The 20064-nt window shown below is 58.3% G+C and overlaps 7 protein-coding genes across 7 annotated transcripts; 3 read left to right on the forward strand and 4 right to left on the reverse strand.

Moving 5' to 3' along the window:
* Nucleotides 1–2427: 2427 nt before the first annotated feature.
* On the forward strand, nucleotides 2428–3407 carry VDBG_08925 (conserved hypothetical protein; the record flags this gene model as incomplete). The annotated part of the gene is made up of 3 exons (XM_003001083.1): nucleotides 2428–2685; nucleotides 2774–2833; nucleotides 2891–3407. The coding sequence occupies 3 exons, from the start codon at nucleotides 2459–2461 to the stop codon at nucleotides 3405–3407; spliced, it is 804 nt and encodes a 267-aa protein (XP_003001129.1).
* Nucleotides 3408–7627: 4220 nt separating this feature from the next.
* On the reverse strand, nucleotides 7628–8635 carry VDBG_08926 (alpha/beta hydrolase fold-3 domain-containing protein; the record flags this gene model as incomplete). Its single annotated transcript, XM_003001084.1, has 1 exon — nucleotides 7628–8635. One exon carries the CDS (start codon nucleotides 8633–8635, stop codon nucleotides 7628–7630), a length of 1008 nt encoding a protein of 335 aa, XP_003001130.1.
* Nucleotides 8636–9410: 775 nt separating this feature from the next.
* Nucleotides 9411–11531, reverse strand: VDBG_08927 (conserved hypothetical protein; the record flags this gene model as incomplete). Its single annotated transcript, XM_003001085.1, has 3 exons — nucleotides 9411–9593; nucleotides 9812–10525; nucleotides 10596–11531. 3 exons carry the CDS (start codon nucleotides 11529–11531, stop codon nucleotides 9411–9413), a joined length of 1833 nt encoding a protein of 610 aa, XP_003001131.1.
* A 540-nt stretch (nucleotides 11532–12071) lies between these two features.
* Nucleotides 12072–13672, forward strand: VDBG_08928 (conserved hypothetical protein; the record flags this gene model as incomplete). The annotated part of the gene is made up of 4 exons (XM_003001086.1): nucleotides 12072–12144; nucleotides 12359–12729; nucleotides 12825–13219; nucleotides 13297–13672. 4 exons carry the CDS (start codon nucleotides 12072–12074, stop codon nucleotides 13670–13672), a joined length of 1215 nt encoding a protein of 404 aa, XP_003001132.1.
* A 282-nt stretch (nucleotides 13673–13954) lies between these two features.
* On the reverse strand, nucleotides 13955–14495 carry VDBG_08929 (conserved hypothetical protein; the record flags this gene model as incomplete). Its single annotated transcript, XM_003001087.1, has 3 exons — nucleotides 13955–14042; nucleotides 14150–14358; nucleotides 14430–14495. The coding sequence occupies 3 exons, from the start codon at nucleotides 14493–14495 to the stop codon at nucleotides 13955–13957; spliced, it is 363 nt and encodes a 120-aa protein (XP_003001133.1).
* A 1977-nt stretch (nucleotides 14496–16472) lies between these two features.
* Nucleotides 16473–17745, reverse strand: VDBG_08930 (conserved hypothetical protein; the record flags this gene model as incomplete). Its single annotated transcript, XM_003001088.1, has 3 exons — nucleotides 16473–16683; nucleotides 16776–17051; nucleotides 17117–17745. The coding sequence occupies 3 exons, from the start codon at nucleotides 17743–17745 to the stop codon at nucleotides 16473–16475; spliced, it is 1116 nt and encodes a 371-aa protein (XP_003001134.1).
* A 1242-nt stretch (nucleotides 17746–18987) lies between these two features.
* Nucleotides 18988–19588, forward strand: VDBG_08931 (predicted protein; the record flags this gene model as incomplete). The annotated part of the gene is made up of 3 exons (XM_003001089.1): nucleotides 18988–19050; nucleotides 19168–19295; nucleotides 19441–19588. The coding sequence occupies 3 exons, from the start codon at nucleotides 18988–18990 to the stop codon at nucleotides 19586–19588; spliced, it is 339 nt and encodes a 112-aa protein (XP_003001135.1).
* Between the last annotated feature and the right edge of the window lie 476 nt (nucleotides 19589–20064).

The following is a 20064-nucleotide window of genomic DNA, read 5'->3' on the forward strand; positions in this document are numbered from 1 at the left end:
GCAGCAGGGCAGGGTATTGAACCCCTGCTGACCCTGACGGCCTTCCTTCCAGCACACCTCCCCTCCCCCTCCCTCGTCCCCTGTTATTCCCTGCTATCACATCGCCATGCCTTTATTCGTCTTTTTACCCGTCCGAGCCTTCCCATACTAAGTATGCATCCCACCTTTGCCCACCTTGCGTCCTCCTCAGCTCGCTCAACATTGCCCATCATCCCACGCAAGACGCAGCCTCTCAAGCACCCCGCCTTCTGCCAGGAACAGGGGTCGGCCAGCCAGCCAGCCTAGAACGCCGAGGCGATTGCGATGAGGTGCTTGGTTGTGATTCCGTCTTCTACCCCTCTCCAGAACCTATATCTGGCAGGGCCTTCCCCTGAGAGCTCTCTGTCGTCAGACTACGAGCATGAACTTGCGTGTTGTCCACCAAGGCCAGAAAACATTCTTGGTGCTGTATGCGAGCCCCATCTGATCTGATTCTGCTCAGTCAATCTCGATCGAGGGACGAAATACAACATTATCACACGTCACGCACGAAATAGGCGGCTCCATCCTGCTTTGATTAGTCTGCCCTCAAAAGCCTCGCTTGGGTCGGTAGCATTCATCAACAAAGTCGGTGAGAAAGACTCAGGACTACAGAGCCAGGTACACACACACACACACAATACGCAACAAAGCGGCCGTGCCAGCACCAAACCAAAGAAGAGAACCCGCCGAAAGGAAGGGTCCCCGTCTAAAGAGAAAAAAAAAAACTCCTCAGTACTGCGCCGCGTCCGATCCCTTGCATCCCGCTCGACCCGAGCTACGAACGATCATCGAAACAGTAATTGCACAACAGAACCTTCTTCGCTCGACCCCTTGTCTTGGCCCGGCCCCCCGTCTGTTCCTTCAGAGTTCATCGAAACTGTACTGTAGGCTTCCAGCCACAAACCAGTACCGAGCTGTCCACCAGTGCACCAGGTACCACGCGGTCCTCAAGGTGCCCGCCCGTCCCGTTCCCATTGGCCCTTGTCACCCACCACGGCCAGCGCCTCCCTCTCCGCTTTCGGCGTATCAATAGCGACCTTGTTGCGTCAACCTTGAAATTTATCACGAAATCGCGCCCGCCTGGACAATTGTGGACCACCTGAAAGAGTCACAGGCTCCTTCCCAAGACACAATAACCCAAGTAACCAAAGACAAGGCTCGCCCGTATCGTATCTACGAAGAGAAAGGAAGAGGGAGAGAAAAAAAAATCAGAGGGCGTCTACGGCCAGCCCTATCACGTACATATTCATAGTCATCCCCGGCTTCCTCCAGTCGTCGCACCCTCGCTCCTGTCCCTTGACATACGCTTCTCTGCCCTTACCTCGACTGCCTCCACCCTTCACCTGCGGCGGAGCATTTCCCCTGTCGTCATCGTGCTACACTCGTGGTCAGTTGGGCTCTCTCGTCGATCCCGCTAACTGAGCACCTCGCCCTCGACCTCGATTCCGCCAACAACCGTCACGTTTTCCTCCCAGGCACGAGAGTATACCCGTGCCTTAATCCGACTGGTCCCAATACTACCCGCCGAAAGCTACCTGGAGCCACACGCAAGCACGACAGTAGCGACCTGGGAATCCACCCAACTAAAAGTACACCGCATCGCTCTCCGTTCACCCATCACTAACACAGCCGCATCGAGCGCCAATCGATCGGCTGCGTGTTCTGTCCCTCTTCTCGAATCGACCTAGCTCCTGGCGGTGGGAAAACCACAGGTACAACGCAGCGAAGCACACTTGCACATCCGAGCATCCAGTTTCTTGCATCGGCCTGCACAACCTGCTCTTCCCCGACTTATCAGCTCGGCCAAATATAATCCACAATTCCCTCCTCGCCTACAAGCCCGCCCAACACGCCACGAGCTCCAAAGCTCTAGACTCCTTGGTCGTTTATCGTTGTCACCTGCCTACAGCACGTTTCGGACAGGGACGGCATTTCTGTTCGACTGTCAATAGCCAGAAAAAATTCTCCACGCATTATAGCCGTCACTATCCACTCCTTAAGGACACACCGTTGCAGCTGCGCAAAACTCCGTATCCGCCCTGCAGCCTCCCTCTCAGGCACGGTCGCCCAACGAAGCCCACCATCCAGCCAGCAAGACACGCACAGCTTGTCCGTCTCTGCACGGCCGCCGCTTCATTCCAAAGAGTTTTTTTTCCCCTGTCTCGAATCCACAAGTCCTGGTCTGATACATAATCGACTACGAGTTCTTCACACGATTTATTACCCTCTTCCCCAGGTTGCGACTAACTCTTGTGGCTGCCCATCACCTACTCTGACGGAAAACCATTGCCACCCCGCTTACACCTGCGAACCCACTGGAACATAACGCATCCTACCCCCATCTGCACTCAACCTATCTAAGTCTTAAGAGACTCCTCAATCACCTAGGCCGGCCATTCTGCCTGACTCATCTGGAGCCCACGGCCACCAATTTAAAATGCATCACAGTCGTAGGAAGTCGGGCCATGGTGTGAGCAACACGTCCATGACCGACGTCCGCCGGGCTGTCACCGCAACCGACCCTTCGCGCTTCAAGCGTCCTACGACGCTCTCGCGCAGGACAACGCCGAACTCGTCAGCACAAAAGCTCGGCCGAAGCCCTAGGGAAAGGGAACGAGAATGGCAAGATTCCTACGATGAGCGCGAAAGCTTTCCCCAATTCTGGTAAGTTCACTTGTACCACTTGTTGATTTGCTCTTCTGCATACGCCCTCCCAACCCGGACCGATTTGTGCTGACGGTCTGCCTCGCAGCATGGCTTGCGAAAAGCAATTTCTTCCTCATGACGACAAGTTCCTGTACTGCTCTGAAGCGTGAGCCGAAATCCCGCCCGTACCTCTTGGGCTCTTCATGCTGACCTGCCATCGCAGATGCCGTTTGTATGACCAAGATGCGTATGCACAGGACGATGCCTACAAGCAAGGCATGTCAAGTGGTCATGGGAGCCACCATGCGATGTACTCGATGGACTATTCCGAGCCGAGAGACATCATTCCTCGTGCATCTCCATCCCGCCCCAGCTCGACCAACTTTTCTCCGCCAACATCGCCTGGGACGATGAGCAGCCATTACCACCAGCAGCACCATTCCTCGGCGATTTCTGCGCTGCGGTCACTCAACGTCCATCCGCCGAGCCCACCATCACCTGATGGCTCACACCCGAGCCTTTGGCCCTTTAGCAAGACGGCAGCGACAAGTCCCAGCACCTCATACAAACGTAGTGGGTCTGGTTTCTTCTCCTCAACGTACGACACAGGCTACGGAACTGCCGGTCACGGTTACACCTACAGCACCAGCGGCATGGACAGGCCACTTCCAACACGAAGGCCCACCGGCTACTCGAGACCCAAGAGCATTGAGCTCGTTACCCCCATGGTGGGGCGTTGATGGGGCACTCGGACAAACAGACGTACGCCGATCCTACGCCCGAACCTAGGTGTCCCACTCGCACCCATCCCCCTCCTGCTTGCCGTCCTCGGTCACTCGGTCCCTGGCGGACCAGGGAAATGAGAGTCGGAGAGTTTGCGGAGGACTTTTTGGTTTTGCCGTCACCTGGGTGGAGCGAGACGGGCCATGCCAGGGTTTCCTGTTGCGACCCCCGCGGCCCCAGGTGTCTCGCCCATGCTCTCAGGGGGTTTACCCCAGCCTTCGGCGCGGGGTTAGCGCCCATGCCCCCCAGGTTTTCCCAATATCTGGAGTCATGGGCCACCACGACGCCGCAGCTGATCGCGGGCGTTTGGAGGGGTCGGGGGTTCACAAAAGACTCGTCGTCCCTCCCCGCTTGGCTGTTCCAAGATGTGCCCTCTGTTTATGAGCAGCTGCAGGGTGGCGTCTGCGCGGATGGCACGCGTCGGTGCCTCATTTCATTGAACCCCCCGCCCCCGCCCCCCGGATTGCAAGCGAAGCACTACGGCGGCTGGCCAGGTTGCTCTGCATATATTGCGACGCCTCGGGGGTCATGTGAGCGAGAAGGAATTGCGCCCTTGGACACTCTGGGGGAAGCAATGATGCGATGTTGTGTGCAGAGGGACCGAAGGCATGGCGTTTTGGTCATACCGGCGGCCTGGGACATGTTGACGAGGGAGTTTGGGGGCAGCTTGTCCGCTTTCGGACGGACACATTGGACGGAGTTTTTGATTATCTGGCCGGGCCCGATGAGGGTTCATTTACGGCACGGCATTGTTAGCAGCGTACCATCTAGACAGGAGCATTGGTCTGATTGAGAAGCGAGGGCTGCAAGAAGCGAGGGCTGCAAGAAGCGAGGGCTGCATCTTGCGTTGGACATTTTGGGCCGTATTGGTGTAGCATTATGAGCCCGGTGCTGGGACATGTCAAGCGCGACTTGCTTGACCCATGACGATAGTAATATGATCAAGACGACAATGTCTCGTCTCACCTCCCTCCAGCCATTCATTCAACACGCAGTCTCCCGCCTGTCTGCCACGGTGCATTCCTCTGTCGAGTCGTGCCTGTGGTGTGTCGCGCACACCGCTCTTGCATGGAGGCGTGGGGACCGGGCACGGGATCTATCTGTGTGGCATTTGCGCGACGCAAGGCCGAGCGGTCCCGCGCCGTGGCACACCGGAAATGCAACAATGGTCCTCTTCGTCTCCGACGTGCGGGCACACGACCTCGCTCTCGCGCGGCATGGAAGGTGGAGGTCAATTTCGTCCCGACGTGTGTCTCGCGCGAGTCAATCAAGGCACAGAGTTGACGGCCATGTCATTCTACTGCTTGACCGGTGGTGGAGTCCCTCGCTCTCGTTCGCTCTCTCTCTTTCTCTCTCTCTCTCTCTCTCTCTGTGCCCCGGCCCCTGAATTTGTTTTACTTGACCATGTTTCCACGGTTTGGTTCCCACAGTCTGGACTTTTTTTTTTAACCCGACCTTTTCCTTTTTCTTCCTCTTCTTTTCTTCTCTTTTTTCACTTCACCCCTCTATTTAGTGCCAGGGGCGGGTTCTGGTCTTTGCTTCTGCCTTGGCCGAGGTCCTTAGCGCGTCCGGAATGGGCATGACGCGTGGTGACGGTCTCGGGAGGAAATGCGCGCCCGCCCCTCCCCCCTTTGCTGGCTGGTGCGGGGTCCGTTACCTGGGGCGGGGGCCGCGGGGGAATCAGGTCCAGCTAGGGACATCACACCACCTAGAAGGACGCCCTGGAACGAACGGGACGCGAAAGATTTTTCTCTCTTGGTGGGCTTGGGAGGGTTGACAGCGGGATGGCTTTCGCTAGGGAGGGCCTGACAGCCAATTGGTATGTGCGGGTTCTCTTTTTGATGGGCTGACCTAACTTTGCGTCCCTGGCCAGGCCAACCTTGAGAGGGAATGGATGGTCTCCCGATACTGTACCTGCCTCGGTGGGGTTACGTTACGGCATGGTATAGCGAAGGCGTATCATAACGTTGTCCTTCGCGGAAAGCTTCCGTGGACGTACGTAACTTGCTTCGTAACAGCTCTACTTGACAGTGAGTAGATTTTCAACAGTAGCAGGATTATAACACGACCACTATAGTGTACATACATTTGAGGGATCGCCTACTTCTGTACATGGTGAGAAATAACGTCCAAGACGTGTTACGACCGCCTTGCAAAGTCAATATCGTACGCTGCAAGCTCGGGGGTACACTCTCGACGTATAGATCCAGCGTTCCGGTCCCTCTGGCTCCTCTTGCGATGTGAGCTTTCTGAGAGGAAACTGCTCAAAGCCTAGCCCTAGCTGCGGGCCCGGCGCGAGGAATATGCTCTTTCGTGGATCCGGGTGTCCCATACTCTTGCGTTGCTTTGAAAAGCCTAATATGGCGCACATCAGGGACGACAACCTTGCCCCCGTAAGTTATAGAGCCTGACGATACGGCGCCGATGCCATAGCAAAGACCCAGGGCCGCAAGATTGATTTGTACGCCCTGAGATGGACGAGCACTACACCGGAGCGAAGTGAAGAAGATATTGACCAACTATGATGGACAACACCCAAGCCAAGAGAGAAAGATGAGTGCGGATGCTTCACGTCTTGAAGTTCTTGGCAACGACTTCAGTAATGCTGTCCATCTGCAGGATCGACTCAGTCTGGAAGCTCAATAGCTCAGTCACAGTTCGCCACCGATGATTGATCGAGTGCTGTCCCCTTGCATTTCGAATGATGCTCGCGGCTGAAGGAAACCGCCCTCGTAACGTCCCGATCGTGCTGTCCAGACCTTGTGCGTGTCACAGGGGTCTCGCGACGAGTTAGGGACGGCAACTATTGGCTTTTTGGGAGTTTCTTGTTAGCTACAATAGACCATGTCCTCCTTTGACTATGGGCCGAACCTTGCTTGTAAGTCTTCCTTCATAATACTCAGCCATGTTTCCGTAACTCCTTCGTCAAACAACAGGTGGCCCGCAACCACGCCTTGGTCTCGAGACAGCCCTAGCAATCGCCCTGGTGACAGGTATACCTGGTGCTATTCCCAACGAAGACCAGGCTTTTGGACAATACTTTCAAGGCTCTGGGACCTAGATGCAGGATCGCTTTGGGCGACTGGGCCGAAATCTGGGGCCTCTCACTTGAAGCGATGTGGACAACGATGGCCGTGTATAAGACCACGCAACCAGCCCAGGCTTGAAAGCTCGTTGAAAACCACGAGACATCAGCAAGTCAGTTCAAAAGACTTGGTGAGGCGTAGCCAGATGGGATGTTTGAGTTTTTAGAACTGACAGTTTCAGAGGATATCTCATGGCCCGTGGTGCAGGATTCATCTTTGCGGGCTTTAGTTTTAAGCCACGGCGGTGACGGTTGTATTCTGACCATCACTCCGGGCCATGACGTATCCTTTTGACATATCATCTCTTTCGAAAGACGTTGAAGGCTCATGCGGAAGGGTTCGCGAACAAGACGCACGATTTTGTCTAGCACGTCGATACTGGGGTGCGTTTGGCACCAATAATAGTCATCTACGAGTTGCTAGCCATAGCTTGACCCTGTTCAACGATCTTTGCTTCGACGTCTCGCGCAGAAGAGAGGGATCCAAGCTTTTTCGTGGGCCTAAACTCCACATAGCTGCTCCTGCCTTGTTCATATTCGTCACGCATACGTTATGGATATCTTCCTCTCGGCTTGGTGAGGCTACGTTGGGAAATTCCTCAACCTGTTATTGTACACCTCCGGCACCACCTTACACACCTTACCGGCGTAGGGCAGAAACTGGCAGCGCTCGAGCATGTAGACACAAGCCTTGTCCGAGCTCTGTTCTCATTCCCTTGGTGAAGACCGTTGGCCGTCAAGTCCCTGTAGTAGATGAAGATGCTGGCCTCTTCATCGCATGCTCTTCTTGTTCTGACTCTATTCGGGGCCACTATCTATTCGCTCGGGCCATGGAATGTCAGAGCGGTTGGGCAGCCGAGTGAAGAGGTCTTCCACAGGCGATATCCGCAGCCAATTGCCACGTCAAATAAGGGGTCGGACTCTCTCCGAAATCTGCCCCTCCGCAGCTAGAGGGCCACATGTAGCCCTTTGATATACACATCTGTGGTCTCAAGCCCCCCAAACTAGCCCCTGAACCCTCCACTCCTTAGCTCCGCAGGTGCTTCCCGACTGTCTACTACCGACCAACACTACCAAACCGATCCAAATCCTTCAGGCACCAGGTTCGAGTTTACGTGATGTTCCCCCCCCTAGAGAGGCGGGCCAGAGGGCACGACAGCACGCGACTCCTCGATCAGCTGTGTACACCGCTGCACGTCGACCGTCTTCCCCATCAGCCAGGCGATCCCCTGGAGCATGTCGAGCTTGGCCTTGTCCGAGGCCTTGAGCTGCGGGAAGACGCCGTCGAACGCGTGCGGCAGGCCGGGATAGACGTCGAGCCTCGTCTCGACGCCGTGCGGCGCGCAGGGCCTTTTCGTAAATGAGGCCGTCGTCGCGGACGGGGTCCTGGCCGGCGACCTGCAGGTGCACGCGCGGCATGCCCTCGTGGGGCCGCGCGGCGTTGAACGGCGAGTAGAGCGGCGACGTGACGTCGGGCGCGTACGCCGCGCGGACGTAGTCGTCGGCGGCCCGGTCGATGACGAGCGCCGCGGCGTTCTGCGCGCGCGAGAAGAAGAGCGCCCGGTACGCCGCCGGCACGATCTCCTCGTCGAGGAGCACGGGCACGTACAGCCAGAGGCCGCGCAGCGCCGGCGTCCGCTGGTCCGCGACCCAGCGCTGCGCCGTGACGGCGGCGAGGTTCCCGCCGGCCGAGATGCCGCCGATGTAGAAGCCGCGCGTCGGGTCGGCGCCGAGCTGCTTTGCGTTGTCGGGTTGGCTCAGCCACGCGACGGCGTCCCAGACGTCGTCGGGCGCCGCGGGGAACGGGTGCTCCGGCGCCAGCCGGTACGACACGTTGACGACGGTCATGTCGTTGGCGGCCGCGATGAGGCGCGAGCGGAACCCGGGCGCGTGGTTGTTGCCCACGCAAAAGCCGCCGCCGTGTACGAGGACAAACAGGGGCCGCACGGCCGTCGTCGAGTTGTCGGGCTGGTAGATGCGGATCTCGCTGAGCCGGCCGTCGCGCATGGGTACGTCCCTCGTGTACTCCATGTCCGTGGAGGGGGGCGCCGGCGGCGGGTTCGCCTTGAACGCGGCCGCCCTGGCGGAGAACGAAGGCATCGGGGCCGCCGTGCGGCTTGCGAGAAGCTTTTGGCTTTGTTTCAGCTACAGTTGAGCGCATGGGTTCAGTGGTGGGGGGATCTCACCTCGGCAAGCTCGGGGCTTTGATGGTGAGTTTCCTAGTCAGCGCATGCTTTTTGAGCGATAGTTTGTTGTTGGAAACTTTAATGACATGATAGGGAACATACTCCGGTTTCACCAACTCTGCCACGGCTTCCTTTGTATCGTAGGCCGACATTTTATTTAATTTTCCTTAGTCTAGTTGGCAAAGTAATTTTCAAATGTAGGAGTGGATGGTGAGTGTTTGGCCTGGCAGTTGACGTTATGTTTGGTTCTTCGGGCTTTCTCTTGTGGATGAGGGAGGGGTACTCGGAGGGGGATCGGAGAGCCGAATAGTCAACACGAGCAACGATCGATGGTACCTAGGCTACCTCAGGTACCTGACTCAAAGCGAACGCGTCATTCGTTGGCATGGTTTCGGCATCTTCACATTGTTTCCCCGATGATACCTGACGACATCAAGGCTCGTTGCGCTTTGGCTTTTCGCCCATGACGAAAGAGCATATGTGCGCGAAACCCTCCCAACATACCTCCAAAGTCACGAACCTCTGGATATGTCGTGTTTCACGGTCCGCGATCTGCGTCCTCGCTCGCTGTGACAGGGCGAAAACACAAAACTAACTAACGGGTGGATCATCTGGATGTTGCTGGGAACCACTCCCCCCCCCATCTCCGCGACCCTCGGCCCTCAAATAAACCGACCGTTTGTTACCCCTCAACCTCCTCCCGGATCCAGAGTGGATCTGAAACGGGAGCCGCGGCCATCGGCCATTGCTACGGCACCGAAGCCGGGATACGTCTCATGCGAACCACTGGAAACGCAGAAGACGAAGTAGCGACACCTACAAAGTGGCAAAAACATGCAAACACCCTCGTTGAAGCCGTCAATGCAACCAGTCTATTGAAATTCTAATGTTTCGCCCGCACATGTGAGAGTCATGTTCCGTCCGCACATGTGGGAGGAAGGGGGGTATGGATAAACGCAAAAACAAAATCTCAAAATCATCATGCCCATGCCAATGCCAGGCCTTCCATGCTTGCTGGCTCGCTCGCTCGCTCGCTCGCTCAAACCAATCCAATATGCGAATGCTTCAGTCGGTCTCATCACGACCCTACCGTCTTCCGTCGTGGTGAGCTCCGCCGGTGCGCGGCTTCTGCCTCGCCACGATCCGCCACCACCTCGTGGGAAATGACAATGCTGTCCTCCCTCTCTACGATGGACACGCCCTCGCCGCCCATAATCTGCTCCTCGCCAATCCAGCCAGCCTCGACGCCGAACCGCACGACCTCGGCCGCCGACCCGAACACGGGCGTCGCCGCCTTGGCGTCCGGGTCGAGGTGACGCCACATCTGCGCCGTGTCGCGCTTCCAGCGTGCAGCGTCCTTCTTGTCGCCGCGAAAGTGGCTGAGCATGTACTGGTACGTGTACGCGAGCCAGAGGACGTTGGTGTAGGGCGCCGAGACGTCCCACGAGATGCCGGCCTGGTACGGGACCGAGTGGGCCGTCGGCGGGAGACACTTGCGTGAGGCGCCGCCGTGCACGAGGTGGGACCGCATCTGGCGGTACACCTTGCACTGGGGCGCGTGGGTGCTCGTAAAGATGGAGAGGTCCTTTTCGAGGTCGAGGGCCACGACGGCGGGTTCCGCGATCGAGTCGTCCATGTCGAGGGTCAGCGTCGCGGGACAGTCTTCGGCGCGGGACAGGCCGTAATCGAGAATGGTGATGTCGAGGCCAGAGTGGCCAAAGTTGGGGCCCGACGACGAAGGATCTCGCGGCCGTGGCTTGGACGTCTGCCTGATGCAGAGGTTGCCCTCGTGGAGGTCACGGTGCTGGCTGGTGTAAGCGGAGGATCACATGATGTGTAACGATGTGCAGCAGAAGAGGGGGAATCAAACATACCTCAAAGGCAATGAGATCCTCTGCCCTCGCCAGCGCCACGGCTACGAGGAAGAAGATGTCCCACAGCTGATCGACATGGTGCAGCGCAAAGTCCTCGAGCGCCACGCCGGCATCGCCGAGCTCGACGACCAGAAACCGCGTGCCGTCGAGGTACCGACTCGGGCTCGGATAGAACTGTGCGCGGTCGGGGTCCTGCCTCTTCATCTTGCGCTGAAACGCCTGGTGCGTCTCGAGCAGGGACTTGGACGTCTTGCCCTCGACAATGTAGCGCTCCTTGTACACGACGAAGCCGGGTATGTCGGCCAGCCACTCCGAGATGCGCAGCTCACCGAGGAGGTCGTCTTCAGAATGTGGCTCCTCATCGACCAAGCCGGCGCGCTCCTGGGCTTTGGTCTGGGCCTTGATGGGTGACTCGAGGCGAATGCACTTGATGATGCTGGTGCCGCGGTCATTGCGGATACGATATACCTCAGCGTACGAGGCTTCGGCAATCTTGGTGATTGTGTCGCCAGGCGGACAGACATCATGCCATGTCAGAACGCGGAGGTTCTCCTCGAGATTGGCGGGCTCGGATGAGACGAGTGACTCGGTGATTGCCACGACGGGCGTCTTTGGTGGTGAATGAACAGTCTCGACCTTAGCCTCGACGTCATCTTGGATGACCACCACAGGGGATGGTGGAGCTTGGCATGACTTCCTTGGAGATGTCCGTCGCGGTGTGACTGGCTCATTGATGCTCTCTGGCGTGTCATCTCGAATGGTGACGGACGCAATCTTCTCCGTCACTTGAACCACGTCGATGTCATCCAGGCTGTCTTTCACTTTGGTTTGTCGTGGTTTGCGGATTGGCGTCTGGGGCAGCTCAGCCAGCACCCGCTGAGGCTTCGTCCTCGTCGCCTTTTTCCCATATGTGCGTAGGGACGTCGTCCGTGGCATGGTGGTTTGGCTTGATGCTGTGCGATGTCGTTAGTATTGCTCTGGGAGGATCCCTCGTCGCTTTCTTTTCCGTGAGAAACTGCCTTTACGGCGTCGAGCCTTCCTCCTGTGACTGTGACTGGAGGTGTGCAACGGGTGGTTGGCTGTTGACTTGCCATTGGACGGTCGACTGGACAACCGGCGGGCGCAATGATCCGTCTCCGCACGACCCACGCAGAAGCTGGAACCGGCATCGCCTTAGTCAGCGATCCCCTGCCCCAAGCTCTTCAGTGGCTTCTCAGTGGCTGGACGGGGGGCTCGCCAATGAGATTTGGGCCCGCACTGGGCCCGCACTGGGACCGCACCGGGCGAGGGCCAATCTTCCCCATTCCCCAAGGTTCCAGCTTGATGGTGTGTGGTGTCTGTCTTCAGCTCCTCCCCTCCCCCGAACTTTGTCTCTAATTGCACTGCAACGCAGCTCGTCACGACATCCCCCACCCGCCACAGGCACAGGCACAGGCACAGGCACAGGCATAGGCACAGACAAAGGCACAAGACACAATGGCCAATGTCCTGAACAGCTTCTTCGGCGGAGGAAAGGCCGCCGACAAGGCAGTGCCCGCTGCCGATTCTGGTATGTCTCTTGCTCCATCGATCGTCCTTGCCACTTCTCCTCCCCTCCTCTCCTATTTCTTCTGTGCGCCGAGCAGAAGAGACCGAGCACACGACGCCATGTGCGCATTGTGGCGTCCGTGACATGATCGAGGACAGCGAATGGAGCTCCAGAGCCAATGGCAATGCTCATTGTCGCACATCTTCCATCGCAGCCCCGGACTGACAGGTTCCAGACTTTGCAGACTTCGCCGAGGCGCCCAACCCCGTTCCCACCGATACCGTGGTGCCCGTGGGCGCCACCGCCGTCGACGGCACGGCCGCCGCCGAGGCGACGAGCGTCCAGTTCACGCGGTGGTACCGGGTCGACCAGCGCCACTCGCTGGCCGAGTTCCGGCTCGAGGGCATCGTCATCAGCATCGGCCTCGTCATCTTCATCGTGCACCTCATCGGCTCGCGGCTCAACCGCAGCAAGTCCAAGGCCTGGGCCAGGCGCACGCGCCGGCGCTCAGAGCGAGTTTGCCTCTGTCGGCTCTCGGGCCAGTCGACGGTCGAGTCGGACCCGCAGCCATCGAGGGCGTGCTCAAGGAGAAGTCGCTCTTGGAGTGTGCCGCCTACGCACGGGCAGGCAAACGTCGCTTTGTCGGCGTGACGCCGGCGCCGATCAAAGCGTTTCAACCCCCATGATCTCCCTCGGGCGAGGCGCTGTTCAACTTTTTCTGGGACTCGGTTGGCGCCCCGCGCGACATCATGGACGCCGTCATCTACCCCTTTGACGGCAAGGAGACGCTCACGGTGCCGCAGGTGCCGGGCACGCACGAGCTGCGCAGCAAGGACAGCAAGAGCAGCTACGACGGCTTCGTCTGGGCCATTGTCGCCAAGGGCCGCATGAAGCAGCTGCGCGAGGAGCGCTACGACCTCTCCATCACCTTTACCAAGGACCACAGCAAGCTGCCCAACTGGGCGACCGTCATGACGGAGAGCGCCGAGATTACCGAGCAGCTCCTGACGCCCGAGATCATCCAGGCCGTCGAGCTTGCCGGCGACGCTTTTGACTATCTCATTGTGTCGGACCAGCCGATTGACAAGCCGAGGACGTGAGTGCTCTCTAATTCTTTTTCTTCTTCTTCTCCGGTCAGGCCAGAGGAAACAAGCTGACACCGCGCACGCGCAGTCTCGAGGAGGCGACGACGGGCCGCAAGCGCATCTTCCTGCGGTACACGATCCCCAGCAACAATGACTTCTCGACGGTGACGCCGCTCTTTACGCAGTTCCTCCAGCTGCCCGACAGCCTCGTGGCCAAGGCCAAGTTCCGGCCGGAGATTCTGCGCAAGGTCAACCGCGTGCGCGAGGAGGCGGTGGCGCAGCTCAAGAAGGAAGCCGACGCCGTCGTGGCCGAGGAGCGCAACGCCGAGCGCGAGCGCGTCAAGAAGGTCAAGCGCGACCAGGAGCTCGCGGGGCTCGACGCCAAGCAGCAGAAGCGGTACCTCGAGAAGGAGCGCGAGAAGGAGACGCGCAAGGCGGCCAAGAAGCAGACGATGCGCGGGTAGTCTGTCTGCTCGAGCTATCGGAGCCGGCCAGGGTGTCTACTTGGACAATGGCCATGGAGTGTGGGGAGGAGTTTTCCGCTTTGCGTACTCCTGATGTACAGATAGAGACCGTGAGGGGAGATGTATTTGATCTACTTTGACCGTTCCCTCTTCGAGCTGACGTCTGCTGAAACTGGTGTCCTGCGGAGAGTATGCTGTTGCGTGTCAAGGTCTTGTCATGGTGTGGTTTCATGTCTGCTGCATGCTCGTTGCTCTCCGCTCGCTGCTCGCTGCTCTCTGCTCTCATGCTCCCGTGCCAGCCGAGTCCCCCTCCTTCAACAGGGCCTCCACTCTCTTCACCTTGTCCTCAAACGGCTGCTTCTTGTCGGTCCTGCCGCCCATCAGCACGGAATCTGCTTGATCACGATTCCACCGAATGCGGATAAGAGGGGGGGGGGAAAGTAAAGCAAAGAAAGAAAAGCAGACGGAAAAACGCACCTCGTGCCGACGCGCATGCTCGACTGCACGCGCAAAACGCCGCCGGCGTGGACGAGGGCATGGGCCTGGCCGACAACGCGAAAGACGTCGTCCCAGCTGCCCTCGACGGTGGTGCCGGCCGAGTGCATCTGGTAGTGCAGGCCGCTGGCCTTGAGGAGCTTCTGCACTTCGGCGACCTCTTTGGCAACCGAGACGGAGCCGGTGCCGACCTGGCGTGATACGTTAGGTAACAGGAGAAGGCAGCGGCCAGCGGGCAGAGGACGGCACGGAAAGGACGCACGGGGATGAGGCAAAAGTCGGCGTAGCAGGCTTCGGGGGTGGGGAGGTTTGCGTAGTCGGTCGGCATGTTGGACACTGAATGATGAGGTCGCGGGAGATGGCGGGGGACGAAGGAGACTGTGTTGTGTAAGATGCTAAGGATGCAAGAGTGAAGGCGTGGTTCGTACAACGGCGTCGAAACGGCTGACGTGGGGTCACCATTCGCCCCTCCGACGTGCGGCCCCACTGTTTCGACTACACTGCAATGCCGGCAAGACAACGGCCACTGAAGGGAAGGAGCAGCTTGGGAGGAGCTGCAATGGAAGAAGCCGCTTTCCTGAACTGCTTCCATGGCTGTTTCCCTGCTACTTCCTGCGTCTGCCCAAGCTCAATACGCCGAGTGCAAGAACAATCGCGAAGAGGCAGTCCACAGGTAGACAATACGGAATACCACAATCGAGAGAGACGGCGCGTCGGATCGGCGAGCAACGGAATTGTGAAACGATGGCTGCGTGTTGGAAACAAGTCGCCCGTGGCCTGCGCAGAGAACAATTTCGTTGAACGTCTTGAGGCTAGCCAATTGCAATGACATGGCTCCAAGCATATCAATGCCCCATGTCGTGGACTGGACTCGGTTCTTGTCATTCATCTCGGCTTCGGTAGTGTAATCCAATGTAGCGAGGACGTATCGGGGGTCCTATCTACAGGTTTGATCATTCTAAGCCGAGCAGCTGAGAAGCACCGTAGTATTCCCTAGGCGACTGTGGTAGATTGACTAGATAGGACTTCTCTGTCGCGTATTCGAGCCGTATGTCTTCTAACCCACTTGCTGAACTAGCGTTGTTGACGTATATGCATGATAGGTGTAGAGGATGGTAGGGGGTTTATGGAGCAAGAGTCTGGCCTTGGTATGGGTATAGAGGCCATCCTCTTATATGGCATGTAAGCTAGCCAGTATCCTCTCACGTAAAGCGCTTTCCTAAAAGGCCGTCATGGCGCAGTAGCCGCAGGCTATCGAAGGCAGAGGAAGTCTTGTCTCCCCTGACGGTCTCAAGTCACGCCAGTCCCCACTGTGTGATGCCCCCATGTTATCCGGCTTCCAATCTACGATGAAGATCTCGCCCTTGACTGTGGTTTTCTCTGCGACTTGGAGCAGGGCAAGCTCGGTTACAGAATCCCCAAGCCTTTTCATCACATACTCAAGAGAGCTTGCACAGTCATCTCCTCAAAGACGGACGGACACCACTACACGAGACAGTTACTTTCACGACGTTCTTCTGAAAACATGACCGCGTGCCTTCAGAGATACCAGGAGGCTCGTTTTGGACTGTCTTGACCTGAAGCAATCTTGCCTATCCGGCTTTTCCTTGTCGCTTGTGGAAAACAACCCGCTGCAGCATATCTCGCGTCAAGGCCCGCCTTCCGGCCGATACCAGAGAAGCAACATGGAGCTGGGTGCGCGCCAGCCCGTAGACTTTTCCCGGAGAGCCAGGGCGTAGCTTATCAGATGTCGCGTATCCGTCTGGCGAGCACGCGATGCTTACAGTCAGCGCGCCTTCGCAATATATTGATGACACTAAATGAATCAAAAGGGGCCCCTGCAGGAGGACGCCATGAACCACCCGCCAGACTTCATGTCAGGATTCTAAGCTCCCCACCTAGGAAGAAAAGCGAAGAAGAGGTCTAGTCATATGTAATGAGTCAAGGCTTGCGTCACGTCGCAGTCTGCCGCAAAGGCCTAGATGCCTAGACCAGCTGCACCGGATAAGCGTCAAGGAGACGGCAAACCGGTTCCATCCACCGGCGTCTCCTAGAGATACATAGTCTGGTTGGGAGGCAGGGCGAAAGGTGATCAGGAGATAGTGGCGAAGAAACAGGAACATACAGCAGCAATACAGAAATGCAATTCCGATTCAGAGGGTATCTCATAAAACTCACAACCCCGCGGCCCCGGGTCCGAGCACCTTTGATGCCAGGGGCGCGCCCGAGGTCCAGCGACGCGCGGAAATGCGCTCGCGCGCCGCCAGTGGGCGCGGTCGATGCGCTCCTGCTCCTTCATCATCTTCTACTCCATGAACGAGCGGGGCCCCATCCGCCTGCGCGTCGTCTCGGCCTCGCACGTCTCGTACAGCGCCCAGTCGTCCAGCTGCGACGGCCGCGGCACGGCGAGCACCTCGGCCATGGGCGTCTGGCCTGGCAGCCTCTCGAGCGTGAGCTCGAGGCGGTGCTTCTCTGACACTGTGTCACGCTTCGTGCTGTAGGCGCGGATGACGAAGCTGGTTTGCCGAAGGCGTCATTGTCAGTCACGGGAGACTCCACGTTGATCGGAGAGAATGTGAAAGGACGTAAACAAGAGGAGGTGACTCACACGCCGTCGTAGCGCAGACCGGCGGCCGGCGCATACAGGCTCTTCAACCGGTAGCCCCTCAGTAGGCGAATTTGCGTGCCGACCCGCGACATGAGGGAAAAGTGCATGTCGGAAAGTTTCCCCTCGCGGCAGTACCTGTACATGTTGCCGCCGAGATGCTCCTCGGTGCCGGTCAACAGGGGCAGGGCCGCGACGCCGTAGCGGTCTTTAGTCGGCCTTTCGTGCGCGTTACCGACGATGCCGTTGCGGTGGGCGCAAGCCAGGTTGAGCCACCAGCTGGGAGGAGAAGAAAATGTCAGTACAGGACGTTGTATACCACGCCACACACTTGGTCACCTTACTGTCCAGGTTCAAAGTCTACCACGGCCGAGTCGGAGCACGAGGCGCGGGCGATATATCTCTCGAATTGGTCCTTCTGCTGCACGGCGTGGTCGACGTCTTTGAGGCGTCCGTGCTGCAGCGATCTGAGGCGGGCGTCGTCCATGGAAAAGTAGTCATCGCGAAACCTCGTCTCCCAGGCCTTCTTGAGCCGCTGTGCCGTCGTCACATCGAGGCTTGACGGCGACGGCGCACCCTCGGCGGCAGGGGGGCTCCTCGGCGCGGCGATGATGTCTGCGAGGAGCTTATCGAGACATGCATGTCTGATGACGGCGGCATCGACGAGAGGGATCGATTGGTTCTCCGCCTCGAGGAAGGAATGAAGAATCTTGGATACGTGAGAGGCCCGAGCACCCAGCGTCTGGCTGTCACGGAGCGAGGCGCGAACAGAATCGCACAAGTCGAGCAGGGCGTCCTCGTCCATGGACAGTGCGTCGGCTGGGCGGTCGTCGGCGGAGGGTGTCTCGGAGCGGGACAGGGGGCTCTTGGCATGCTGTCTGGTGCGGCGGTGGCTCGGCGGTGGTGTTGGCCTCTGAGCACGATGCCGCAGTTGCATGGGATCGAGGACGTTGATGGCCTGTACTGGTGCCATGGTTGCTGACATGATGCTTCCTGTTTAGATGACGGGCACTGGCTTGGCGCGATGGCAAGATGCGCGAGCAGCGTCACTGTCTGTTTCGGCGGCGAGGGTCGATCGGTAGGACACTCCAGGATAGTCACCAGGCGAAGACGAGGAGGCTCAAAGATGGAGGAACTCGAGGGCGAGAGACTCGAACGCGACTAGGATGAACTATAAAACTGTTTATGAAGGCATCGTATCGCGCCGTCGCCAGCCTGGCGATGCCGAGTCTAGACTCCACGCTGAAGGGGACCGCACGGCGAAGCGCCCCGAACCCAGCAGCACCCATTGAGTGATCTAGGGTAGCCCTAGCCATGATGGTGCACTCCCGCCTCCAATCGCCAGGGGCCGCTGCCAGGTCGATCGCAAGCGGCAGCGGAAGGGGCAACGGCGTAGCTCGATAGCTCTGCGCGGGGCAAGCAGGACGAGGCTGGGCGACGCGATCCCCACGATCGGATGCACGGCGACCCGTAGGTTCGGTCCCGGGAATGCAGGCGTTTGCCGACATGAGCGTTGCGTGCCCAGATGGGTCATGACGTTTGCCGGAGCTCCACGACGCCTTGATTGTTTGTGGACAGAGGCCCAGATCCTCGATCCGGTCTATGCTGAGGTCTAGGCTCTGGGCTGTGTCTCTGTTTTTTAGGAGGGGTTCCCCGCATTGTTGGCCAGCCACGTGTTGAGCCACATGATGATGTCAGCCACAGACTCTCTCTCTCTCTCATCTCGTCCGCCCAGCCGCATGCGGATGCGTGTGTCGCCTTCTGTTCATCGCCATCTATCCATTGCCGTCTGCTTTGCCACGTTGTATCAGGCTTGCAATGGCATGCTGCCCTCCGTTATTGATTCTACCTTCTCATCAACGGGACTGGCATCCTGGCTTGTTGACAGATTGGTGGCAGGACATGGCCTGAAGCAGTGTGCCCTCCCTCATCCCGCTTCAGTCCCCAGGTAAAGCTTTTCCGACAACTCACTGTGTTCTGGGTCATGAACAACGGCTGTGCCATGCCGGGCCCATCGCTCGCCCGCCTGGCCCAGACCGAGAGTGTACATATATGTACTCTCTATTTTCCTAAGTTTGATTCCCCTGCCGTCTCTCCGTAGCAATCGCAAATCTAGACATCTCTCCTGCAAGCGGCCATCTCTGCCAACCACTTGACCCCATCTCCACCACCACCACCACCGCCACCGCAACAAACAACCTCCAGGCCCCGCGCCATGGGTACCGACCACATCGACCTCGTAGCCATCATCACCCCCAAAAAGGGCCAGACTGAACGTGTACGAAACCAGCTCGTCCCCGTGACTTTTGCCCCCTAATCCCCCTTTTCTTCTCCTGTCCTCGACCCTCTGCCAAGCCGCACACGCTCACAGCCGAGTGCTCCCCCCCCCCTTTAGTTCCTCAGCCTCTTCGCCGCGTGCGCCGCCCACGCCGAGAAGAGCGAGCCCGGTACGCTTCGGTACCGAATCCACCGCGGCAAGCGAGACGAAACGAGCGGCGCCGAGGAGCTCGTCGTTCGCGAAACGTGGGTTGATCCCCTCCTTTTTCTTACCCTCTCTTTTTCCCCTTTCTCCCTGTCGTAAATGCATGATCCCTTCTCCCCCTTCCCTCCTCTCCTCGGGTCAAGTTCCCAGACCTAACGATGTCTTGTTCTACGGCTGCTGCTACAGATATGAGAATGCCGCCGCCCTACAGACGCATCTCGCTGGCGCGCACGTCAAGGCCATGGTTGGGGAAATTGAGGCCGGCACTTTGACGGAGAACGTAAAGATCATACACATCACGCCGGCGGCGGGTTACGAGCGGGCTCGGTTCTGATGGAGTGACGGCCGCGAGGCTAGGGTGGACGAGGATTTGTCAGGCGGTGCAATCCTCTTTTTCGATTGTGGCCCAGCCGAAGTAGACGGTTTTGTACAATGCACTATCCAGACCCACGCCGCTAGATTACCTGCCTGACAGTGGCCTGCCCAAGCACGAAGGCCCGCCCGTCTACACCTGATTATAGTACACAGGAATCGGTTCCCTAGAAACGCCCCAATCAACAGGCCTTACAATGGGCCGTACAACAGGCACACAATGGACTGCTCACGTGCAGAAACTTGCACGCCCACCCCCCCGGTTCGCTCTTCCACAGAGTAACACAGCCAGGTACATCCATCGTACTAGTACACCTCGTAGTTCTTCGGATCCCTCACCTTCCACGCTGCCGCTAGATTGCGCCATTCCTGCGCATCGAGCAAATGCCCCGCAGCCGCGTCCTTGTGTCCATCTGCCACGGCCCGGTCGTACATGAA

This window comes from Verticillium alfalfae, genomic scaffold, assembly GCF_000150825.1.
Source record: "Verticillium alfalfae VaMs.102 supercont1.13 genomic scaffold, whole genome shotgun sequence".
NCBI classification, from domain to species: Eukaryota; Fungi; Ascomycota; class Sordariomycetes; order Glomerellales; family Plectosphaerellaceae; genus Verticillium; species Verticillium alfalfae.